This window comes from Hemiscyllium ocellatum, chromosome 16 (assembly GCF_020745735.1).
Source record: "Hemiscyllium ocellatum isolate sHemOce1 chromosome 16, sHemOce1.pat.X.cur, whole genome shotgun sequence".
Taxonomy (NCBI): Eukaryota; Metazoa; Chordata; class Chondrichthyes; order Orectolobiformes; family Hemiscylliidae; genus Hemiscyllium; species Hemiscyllium ocellatum.
Genome location: NC_083416.1, coordinates 8162375 through 8174051, shown reverse-complemented (window position 1 = coordinate 8174051; position 11677 = coordinate 8162375). Strand labels below are relative to the sequence as shown.

Below are 11677 nucleotides of genomic sequence, written 5' to 3'. Positions count from 1 at the left end.
TGGTGGGAAAGATTAAGGAGAATCCCAAGATAATTGACAAATATATCTGAAATAACTCTACAGAGGCCGATATCCCATTTCCAAGTCACCCTTTATTTACGTGGTTAAAAATCAGCTAGGAGAAAGTGAGGACTGCAGATGCTGGAGATCAGAGTCGAGACGGTGACACTGGAAAAGTGCAGCAGGTCAGGCAGCATCCAAGGAGCAGGAGAGTCGACTTTTCGGGCATAAGCCCTTCTTCAGGAATGAGGAGCCATTTCTGAAGAAGGGCTCATTCCCGAAACGTTGATTCTCCTGCTCCTTGGATGCTGCCTGACCTGCTGCGCTTTTCCAGCAACACATTTTCAACCATGGTTAAAAATCACACAACATCAGGTTATAGTCTAACAGGTTTATTTGGAAGGGCCTTTTTTTAAATTTCAAAAATATACTTTATTCATAAAATATTTTGATGATCTGTACAGATGGTCATGCTATACATATGCAAACATTTGCATACAGAGATCAGAATTTATCATTCATATATACAGGTCTGTACATTTGTCAATCATATGTCCATATATTTAGCTGAGACGTCAGCAGAGCCCAAATGACTACAGGGGCCCCCTGTTCATCTCAGACAGACAGATGTTACACTGTGGTCTTTCCCCACTGCGCCTTGGCGGCAGCTGCCCCAAACTTCAGCGCGTCCCTCAACACGTAGTCTTGGACCTTGGAATGTGTCAGTCTGCAACACTCAGTCGGGGTCAATTCCTTCAGCTGGAAGATCAACAGGTTTCGGACCACCCAGAGAGTGGAAGGACTAGCTTTCATAGCGCCGCTCCTTCATCAGGTAGCTGTAGAGGTTAAGATCATGCTCTCAGAATGTATAGCCAAAGGAGTCCAGTGTCATGGAGATGTGATACAGTAAACAATCATAGATTAAAATTTACATCTTTTCTAATGGGATATGCTTTGATATGTAAATCCCAGAACTTCTTTCAAATTACATTCTCAACATAGCTCAGCTTTTTAAACAATAGGTGAAGTCTGTCTGTGTCCCAGTGTTAGGTCAGACTGACAAACCCTCTGTATAGTTCTACAGAGTATTACATGAACTGTCGGACAAAATTGCCCAATGATGCAGAGACCACAGAAACCAGACCGGGTAAAATTGACATGCTGTTTATTACAAGCTGTATCCCTGGAAGAGAAATTGACTAGGCTGACCCAGCATTGAGAGTCTGTGCAGGTAGATCAGAATTTCTCTTTCTCGAGCTGAGGATGAAGCCAGTTTTTATAATAATCCTGTGCAATGAGGCTAATTAGAATGGGGAAAACACAATGTATCTGGAAATGGAGGAATCTAGTCACAATGATGCTAATTGGAAAACAGTTATCGGGGGAATGTCCTAATTCTTTACATAAAACAGTATCAATGGATCCGGAGCCTCCATTCTTCCTTGCAGGTGGGTGCTAATGTCTTCTCTGAAGTGGTGAGGTGCTTCCATTGTCTTCCCCTGGGAGTAGTGCCCTTGCTGGTGCTAGTGCCTCACTGCCTGACCTGTTCTATGTATGGCTTCGGTAATGCTGGGTTGTGAAACTGCCCTGGGGGCCTTTGGGTTAGCTGTGGTGCTCTGTCACTGTTAGTGGGTGCTTGAAGTGTATTCCCTTGTCTGTGGGTGCTGTCTAGTTTCACTTGTCAGCCTGCTTGGTCCCTGCTGAGGCATTCTGGGTGTTTTAGTACAGTTTGGCCAACTTTGCTTTTGTGAGCTATTGTGGGTTGGCAGGGTGGCAGACCTTTTCCCACAGTAACTCTGCAAAATCAAATTCACCCCATAAGCTTATATGTGTGTGTGCATGTAGGGGGTGACAGATTGAATGTGCATATGAGTGTGTGCGTGTGGATATGAGTGCATGTGATAGAGTGTGTGTGTGTCTATGTGTGTCTGTTTGAGTGTATGTGTGTGTGAGTGTGTATAAGCTTGGTTAAGTGTGAGTGTGAGTGTGATGGGGTATGTGTGAGAGGGTGCATGTGTCGATGTGAGTACGCAAGGTATTTGTGTTTGCATATGAGAGAGCGCTTATGTGTGTGTATGTGTGTGTGTCTGTGTGTGCGTGTGTATGTGTGTGTGTGTATGTGTGCCTGTGTGTGTATGTGTGACTGTGTGTGCATGTGTACATGTGTGTATGTGTGTGTCTGTGCGTGCGTGTGTACTTGTGTGTGTCTGTGTGTGTGTGTGTACCTGTGTGTGTATATGTCTGTGTGTGTGTGTCTGTGTGTCTGTGTGTGTATGTGTGTATGTGTGCCTGTGTGTGCGTGTGTATGTGTGTCTGTGTGAGTGTATGTGTATGTGTGAGTGTGTGTAAGCTTGGTTAACTGTGAGTGTGAGTGTGATGGGGTATGTGTGAGAGGGTGCATGTGTCTGTGTGAGTACGCAAGATGTTTGTGTTTGCATATGAGAGAGCTCTTGTGTGTGTGTGTGTATGTTTGTGTGTCTGTGTGTGTGTATGCATGTCTGTGTGTGTATGTGTGATTGTGTGTGTATGTGTATGCATACGTGTGTGTGTACGTGTGCGTGTATGTGTGTGTGTCTGTGCGTGCGTGTGTGTGTGTGTGTATGTGTGTCTGTGTCTGTGTGTCTGTGTGTGTGTCTGTGTCTGTGTGTGTATGTGTGTCTGTGTGTGAATGTGTGTGTGTGTCTGCATGTGTCTATGTGTGTGTTTCTGTGTGAGTGTGTATGTGTGTGTGTGTATATGTGTGTCTGTGTGTGTGTGTCTGTGTCTGTGTGTATGTGTGTGTGTGTGTCTGTGTGTGTGTATGCGTGTGTGTGTGTGCGTATGTGTGTGTCTGTGTCTGCGTGTGTGTGTGTGTGTATGTGTGTGTCTGTGTCTGCGTGTGTGTGTGTGTGTGTGTGTGTGGTGCAGTGGGGTCATCTATCATGTGACATGAACCCAAGGTTCCAATTGAGGCCATTCCATTGGGTACTAAACTTTGCTATCAGCTTCTGCCCAGCCACTCTGCATTGGTACGTATCCCGAAGTCCGTCTTGGAGGAAGGTCCAAGGCCAAATGTCCTGGAATGTGGAGAGTCCTTGACACTGAGCCAACTCCTTCAGAGCCAGCTCTCCGCGTGAACAGCGCCTCTGACATTCGTTTTTCTATCTGTCGGTCAGGGCTCATTTTTGGCTGGCATGTTATTTAATTTTGTTTTATCCAAAAATAAACTATTTTACCAAAACTTTTAATCTGTCCATAAGTGATTCAGTGTCATGGCAGTATCATATCCCTTCTAAGTCGTGCAACATCCTCACCTGGAAATACATCACTGTTTCTATGATGTAGCTTGGTCAAAATCCTGGAACTCATTCCATACTGACATTTGGGTCTACTTACAGCACAGGTTCAAGAATGCAGCTCACCGCCAACTTCTGAATTGAATTGCTTATTGTACAGTTGAGATAAAATACAGAGAAAAGTGCCATGTTACAGCACCAGTAACTTAAAAATAAAATGAAAAGTATAACTTAAAGAGAGTCCATCTTTTTCCTTCATGTATCTCTCCACTACCGTCACTTCTGCTATGACCGCCTTATCACCACCGATAACCACCTTCTCGATACCTCCGCCAGAGTCTTTTAGCACAAAATAAAGTTCCTCTGCTTCAGAAAACAATAAAAGATGTTACCTCATTTCCATCCCCATCATGGGATAGGGACAACGAGATGTAACTGGAAAGAAAATTCTCTTTAGCTCTGTTCCCAATTAACACTACCAGGACAGGGGCAACAACTGGTTAAAATACAAGCTGCCTTCATCCTTGCAAATCGATATTGTGGCAAAATGGAACAGCCCTTGGCCTGGGCACCAAACCGAAAGCAAACGCAAATTCAAAAAGCCTAATGAAACTGTGCACGACGGAACAAAAGCTTGCTAAAGTAACATGTCAATATCTAGGTCAAAGATGTATTCCAGCTCCCCCCACAGTTCCCTTGACCAGGCTGGTGAGCACTGAGTGTTCCTGGTCTAGGGATACTTGAGTACAGGTGTAGCCGCGAGAGAGTGTCAGACAGTCAGGAGCAATGAGCCCCTCCATGACCCGCTGTCTGAGCCTGTTAATAGCCATCTTGGCCAGGCCCAGGAGCAGAGCTGTGAGAAGGTAGAGTCCTGCTCAGTGCTCACCAACCGGCCCACTCTGCAGCCACTGCCTTCCTGCCAACACAGACACCATCGCCACTGACTCCGCCTCCCTGCGTCATCGCCGGGAAGATAAAGATGAAAGATGAAGACGGCCATCTTGAATAAAAAGGCCTATTAGGGATGGGCAATAAATGCTGGCCCAGCCAGCGGCATGCACATCCCAGGAATTGATAAAAACAAAATGATATGAATGAAAATCCAACTACCCTTCTCAAAATATAATCCTTTATTTCAGAGCTGCGTTTTCCCAAATTATTTATTCTGCTTAGTGGTTCTCTGCTTTACAATCAAGAGGATTATTCTTAAACACTACACAGGCATATTATACAGCACCTTCTTGATCTTCTTGGATGAAGCTTGTTTCCGCACTGGATTGTTTGTTTTTGTCCACATAATCATCCACTGCACTATCGATGGATTGAGCAACTTGCCTTTCCTATGGGTGGGATGATAAAATTATGTGGATCTGTAGAAGTGAAGAGTCATAGATGCATACAGTACAGAAACAGCCTCTTGAGTCCAACCAGTCCATGCCAACCAAAATCCCAAATTAAACTATACCACGTATCTGTTCCTGGCCCATGGCACTCCAAGCCTTCCCTATTCATGGACATATCCAAATGTCTTTTAAATGTCATAATTATAACCACCTCCACCACTTCCTCTGGAAGTTCATTCCACACATGAACCACCCTCTGTGCACATAATTTTCCCCTCATGTCATTTAAAATTGGTCCCCTGGTCTTGAACCCCCCCCCCCACGCAAGGAAAAGGTAACTACCACTAACTCCATTTATGACCTTCATTATTTTATAAACTTCCATCAAGTTGTCCTCAGTCTCTGCCCTTGGCATGGTCCAGTGACATCTGAAACCCTCATCAATTCTTGTGTCAACCTCTCAATCTGAATGCGCATGTCATAGAGTCATAGAGGCATAGAGATGGACAACATGGAAACAGACCCTTCCGTCCAACCTGTCCATGCCGACCAGATATCCCAACCCAATCTAGTCCCACCTGCCAGCACCCGGCCTGTATCCCTCCAAACCCTTCCTATTCATATACCCATCCAAATGCCTCTTAAATGTTGCAATTGTACCAGCCTCCACCACTTCCTCTGGTAGCTCATTCCATACACATACCACCCTCTGCATGAAAAAGTTGCCCCTTAGGTCTCTTTTATATCTTTCCTCTCTCACCCTAAACCTATGCCCTCTAGTTCTGGACTCCCCGATCCCAGGGAAAAGACTTTGCCTATTTATCCTATCCATGCCCATCATAATTTTGTCAACCTCTATAAGGTCACCCCTCAGCCTCCGACGCTCCAGGGAAAACAGCCCCAGCCTGTTCAGCCTCTCCCTGCAGCTCAGATCCTCCAACCCTGGCAACATCCTTGTAAATACTTTCTGAACCCTTTCTAGTTTCAAAACATCTTTCCGATAGGAAGGAGACCAGAATTGCACACAATATTCCAACAGTGGCCTAACCAATGTCCTGTACAGCTGCAGCATGACCTCCCAACTCCTGTACTCAATACTCTGACCAATAAAGGAAAGCATACCAAACACCTTCTTCCCTATCCTATCTACCTGCGACTGCACTTTCAAGGAGCTATGAATCTGCACTTCAAGGTCTCTTTGTTCAGCAACACCACCTAGGATCTTACCATTAAGTGTATAAGTCCTGCTAAGATTTGCTTTCCCAAAATACAGCATCTCACATTTATCTCAATTAAACTCCATCTGCCACTTCTCAGCCCATTGGCCCATCTTGTCAAGATCCTGTTGTAATCTGAGGTAACCCACTTCGCTGTCCACTATATTTCCAATTTGGTGTCATCTGCAAACTTACTAACTGTACCTCTTATGCTCATATCCAAATCATTTATGTAAATGAATAAAAGTAGAGGGCCCAGCACCGATCCTTGTGGCACTCCACTGGTCACAGGCCTCCAGTCTGAAAAACAATCCTCCACCACCATCCTCTGTCTTCTACCTTTGAGCCAGTTCTGCATCCAAATGGCTAGATCTCCCTGTATTCCATGAGATCTAACCTTGCTAATCAGTCTCCCATGGGGAACCTTGTTGAATGCCTTACTGAAGTCAATATAGATCACATCTACTGCTCTGCCCTCATCAATCTTCTTTGTTCCTGCATCAAAAAACTTAATCAAGTTTGTGAGACATGAGTTTCCACGCACAAAGCCATGTTGACTATCCCTAATCAGTCCTTGCCTTTCCAAATACATGTACATCCTGTCCCTCAGGATTCCCCCACCACCAAGGTCAGGCTCACTGGTCTATAGTTCCCTGGCTTGTCCTTACCACCCTTCTTAAATGGTGGCACCACGTTTGCCAAGCTCCAGTCTTCCAGCACCTCACCTGTGACTATTGATGATGCAAATATCTCAGCAAGAGGCCCAGCAATCACTTCTCTAGCTTCCCACAGAGTTCTCGGGTACACCTGATCAGGTCCTGGGGATTAATCCACCTTTAACCCTTTCAAGACATCCAGCACTTCCTCCTCTGTAATCTGGACATTATGCAAGATGTCACCATCTATTTCCCTACAGTTTATATCTTCCATATCCTTTTCCACAGTAAATACTGATGCAAAATATTCATTTAGTATCTCCCCAATTTTCTGTGGCTCCACACAAAGGCCACCTTGCTGATCTTTGAGGGGCCCTATTCTCTCCCTAGTTACCCTTTTGCACTTAATATATTTGTAAAACCTCTTTGGATTCTCCTTAATTCTATTTGCCAAAGCTATCTCATGTGGGAAAAAGTGAGGACTGCAGATGCTGAAGATTAGAGTTGAAAATGTGTTGCTGGAAAAGCGCAACAGGTCAGGCAGCATCCGAGGAGCAGGAGAGTCGACGTTTTGGACATGAGCCCTTTTTCAGGAATGAGGAGAGTGTGCCAAGCAGGCTAAGATAAACGGTAGGGAGTAGGGACTTGGGGAGTGGCATTGGAAATGCGATAGGTGGGAGGAGGTTAAGGTGAGGGTGATAGGTCGAAGAGGGGGTGGGCGCGGAGAGGTCCGGAAGAAGATTGCAGGTTAGGAAGCTGGTGCGGGAAGTGGAGGAGATGTGGTGGAGAGCATCGTCAATCACGTCTGGGGGGAAATTGTGGTCTTTGAAGAAGGAGGCCATCTGGGTTGTACGGTATTGGAACTGGTCCTCCTGTGAGCAGATGCGGCGGAGCCAAAGGAATTGGGAATATGGGATGGCGTTTTTACAGGGGGCAGGGTGGGAGGAGGTGTAGTCTTGGTAGCTGAGGGAGTCGGTTGGTTTATAGTAAATGTCCGTGTTGATTTGGTCGCCCGAGCTGGAAATGGAGAGGTCTAGGAAGATGAGGGAGGAGTCTGAGACGGTCCAGGTAAATTTGAGGTTGGGGTGGAAGATGTTGGTAAAGTGGATGGACTGTTCAACCTCCTCGTGGGAGCACGAGGCAGCGCCAATACAGTCATCGATGTAGCGGAGGAAAAGGTGGGGGGTGGTGCCAGTGTAGCTGCGGAAGATGGACTGTTCCACATATCCTACGAAGAGGCAGGCATAGCTGGGGCCCATGCGGGTGCCCATGGCAACTCCTTTGGTTCGGAGGAAGTGGGAGGATTGGAAAGAGAAGTTGTTCAGGGTGAGGACCAGTTCAGTCAGTCGAAGGAGGGTGTCGGTGGAAGGGTACTGGTTGGTGCGGCGGGAAAGGAAGAAGCAGAGGGCTTTGAGTCCTTCGTGGTGGGGGATGGAGGTGTACAGGGATTGGATGTCCATAGTGAAAATAAGGCGTTGGGGACCGGGGAAGCGAAAATCCTGGAGGAGGTGGAGGGCGTGGGTGGTGTCCCGAACGTAGGTGGGGAGTTCTTGAACTAAGGGGGACAGGACAGTGTCGAGGTATGCAGAGATGAGTTCAGTGGGGCAGGAGCAGGCTGAGACAATGGGTCGGGCGGAGCGGTCAGGTTTGTGGATTTTGGGCAGGAGGTAGAGACGGGCGGTGCGGGGTTGTGGGACTATAAGGTCGGAGTCGGTGGAAGGGAGATCCCCTGAGGTGATGAAGTTATGGATGGTCTGGGAGGATGATGGTTTGGTGGTGGGAGGTGGGGTCATAGTCAAGGGGGCTGTAGGAGGAGGTGTTCGCGAGCTGGCGTTTAGCCTCAGCGGTGTAAAGGTTGGTGCACCAAACTACTACCGCGCCTCCCTTGTCTGCCGGTTTGATAGTGAGGTTGGGGTTGGAACAGAGGGAGTGGAGGGCTGCACGTTTCGAGGGTGAGAGGTTGGAATGGGTGAGAGGGGTGGAGAGGTTGAGGCGGTTAATGTCGCGGCAGAAGTTGGCTATGAAGAGATCAAGGGCAAGTAAGAGGCCAGCACGGGGTGTACAGGTGGATGGGGTATATTGGAGGCGGGAGAAGGGATCGTCAGAGGGTGGGCGAGAATTCTGGTTGAAGAAGTAGGCACGGAGGGGAAGGTGGCGGAAGAATGGTTTGATGTCTCGCCGCGTGTTGTACTCGTTAATCCGAGAGTGTAGGGGAATGAAGGTGAGGCCTCTGCCGAGGACTGATCTTTCATCCTCAGAGAGGGGTAGTTCTGGAGGGATGGTGAAAACACGGCAGGGCTGGGAGCTAGGACCCGGTGTGGGGCTGGAGCTGGGAGTGGGGGCTGGGTTAGGCCCCACTCTCGTACGTACATCCACATACTGAATCAGAAAATTGTCTTGTACACACTTAAGAAATTCCTCGAAATTCATCTAAATCCATAACACTATGGCAGTCCCAGACGATGTTTCGAAAGTTAAAATCCCCTACCATAACTACCCTATTATTCTTACAGGTAGCTGAGATCTCCTTACAAGTTTGTTTCTCAATTTCCCTCTGACTATTGGGGGGGTCTATAATACAATCCCAATAAAGTGATCATCCCTTTCTTATTTCTCAGTTCCACACAAATAAATTCCCTGGATGTATTTCCAGGAATATCCTCCCTCAGCCCAGCTGTAATGCTATCCCTTATCACTCTCACTCTCCCTCCTGTCTTGCCTCCCTTTCTATCCTTCCTGTAGCATTTGTATCCTGGAACATCAAGCTGCCAGTCCTGCCCATCCCTGAGCCACGGTTCCATCATTGCTATGAGATCCCAGTCCCATGTTCCTAACCATGCCCTGAGTTCATCTGCCTACCCTGTTAGGCCCCTTGCATTGAAATAAATGCAGTTTAATTTATTAGTCCTGACTTGTCCCTGCCTGCCCTGACTGTTTGACTCACGTCTGTTCTCAGCTGTACCCGTCTCAGATCGATCTCTTTCCTCACTATCTCCCTGGGTCTCACCCCCACCCCCCCCCCACCTTACTAGTTTAAATCCTCCCAAGCAGTTCTAGCAAATTTCCCTGCCAGTATATCAGTCTCCTTCCAAGTTAGGTGCAATCTGTCCTTCTTTACAGGTCACTTCTATCCCAAAAGAGATTTCAATGATCCAAAAATGTGAATCCTTCTCCCGTACACCAGCTCTTCAGCCATGCATTCATCTGCTCTATCCTCCTATTCCATCCCTCACTCGCTCGTAGCACTGGGAGTAATCCAGATATCACTACCCTTGAGGACCTCCTTTTTAAAATTCTACCTTACTCTCTGTAATCTCCCTTCAGAGTCTCAACCATTTACCTTCCAATGTCGTTGGTTCCAATGTGGACAATGACCTCCTGCTGACCCCCCTCCCCTGTGAGACCATTCTGCACCCTCTCTGAGACATCCTTGATCCTGGCACTAGGGAAACAACACACCATTCTGCTTTTTCTCTGCTGGCCACAGAAACATCTGTCTGTACCTCTGACTGCAGGATCCCCTAACACAATTGATCTCTTGGAACCTGACATACCCCTCGTTGCATTGGAGCCAGTCTCAATACCAGAAACTTGGCTGTTCGTGCTACGTTCCCCTAAGAATCCATCACCTCCTACATTTTCCAAAACGGCATACCTGTTTGAAATGGGTATATCCACAAAAGACTCCTGCCCTAGCTGCCTACCTCTCTTACCCTTCCTGGAGTTAACCCATCTACATGACTGTATCTGAGACTTTCCCCCCTTCCTATAACATCACACACTGTTGCTGTTGCAAATTCCTCATCGCTTCTATTTGTCTCTCCAACCAATCCACTCGATCTGATTAAATTTGCAGCCAACAGCATTTATGGCAGATATAATCCGCAGTAACCCTTAAACTCTCTTTGAACTCCCACATCTGATAATAAGTACATATCACTACAAAGGCCATTTTTGCTCCTTCACAATCTACAGACCCAGAAAAATAACATCGTCTTATTCCCCTACCAACACTGCCCTATGTTAAATTAAAAGCTATGGCTTATATTTTAAGTTTAATCAAGAGACTTATCTCCAAAAAACATATAATCAAGAAAGAATACACTGTACCCACTACTGCAGCCTTTCTACTGGACAGACTTAAAACAACAATTAGCTTATCTGATTCTGTGCTGTGAACAGTTCCTCCAAGATTAGTTGTGAATTTCACTGTTTGTTAATTTTCCCAGATGCACTCTGATGTCCAATGATACACGAATTCAAACAGCAAAGGCGGTAACTGTGCAGGTTCTCTCTCCCTCTCTATCCTGCACTGTCCTCACCATGTGCTTCCTTTGTCTGCTCTTCTCCCTTTTAAACTGCTGTTGTTTTGACTTTTTTTCCCCAAAGTTCCAAAAAAATGCTAGAGCATATAAAACAGTAATTGCTGCTCCTGGAAATCACCTCCAACACCTAAAATACCTCAAAAAAAGGAGCAGCACTTGCAGCCAGACATTTTTCCCATCCTCCATCTTGGATCCTTCTGACTGGCCTTCCATCTTCCACCCTCTGTAACTCATGCCCATCGAAAACTCTGCTGCCTACATTCCAACTCATATCAAGTCCCATCCACCCCTTATCCATGAGCTCCTGGTGATTTCAAGGTGATTACCCCTCATGTCCCAATCCCACAACAACCTTGCCCCTCCCTATCTCCATGACTGTTTCCAGCCCTACAACTCTCTGGAAGATTTCTGCATTGTGTGAACTCCCTCTTCCTAAACCCACCAAGTAGTGGACATTCCTCAGCCACCTATGTATCCTGAGATCTGAAATTCCCTCTGTCCTTATACCTCTGTCTTTGACATTCCTTAAAAGCTAGCATTTTGTACTGGCTCCAAGAGGGATGTGTCAGTAATAGGCATTCCCTTCAGACAGTGCTGACTCTTCTGTGTGCCTCCCTGTTACTGTCATTCACTCTGTGCTTGGCCCATTTTCTCATTAAATACACAAATTGCAGCCATCTGCTCACAGACAGAATGAAATTTTCAGGAACATGGCTTAAAACAAATTAAATTTGCCTCTGAAAAGCAAAATGACATGTTTAAAACAATGATCAACAGGGTTCAGGTGAAATATACAGTAGTAGAGTCATAGAGATGTACAGCACAGAAACAGACCCTTCAGTCCAAGTCCTCCATGCCAAC

The 11677-nt window shown here is 46.4% G+C and overlaps 1 protein-coding gene across 6 annotated transcripts in view; it reads right to left on the bottom strand.

The window, feature by feature from the left end:
- Positions 1-429: 429 nt before the first annotated feature.
- Positions 430-11677, bottom strand: part of LOC132823137 (sialoadhesin-like) — a 79280-nt gene continuing 68032 nt past the window's right edge. For 5 of the 6 annotated variants that reach the window (XM_060836686.1, XM_060836691.1, XM_060836692.1 and 2 more), the window contains one exon: positions 4376-4615. In XM_060836686.1, coding sequence (XP_060692669.1) covers positions 4502-4615 — 114 coding nt within the window. In that variant the 3' untranslated portion in view covers positions 4376-4501. Of the gene's footprint in view, positions 837-4375; positions 4616-11677 lie in introns of those variants that run through there. The other variant, XM_060836688.1, reaches the window with a different exon arrangement.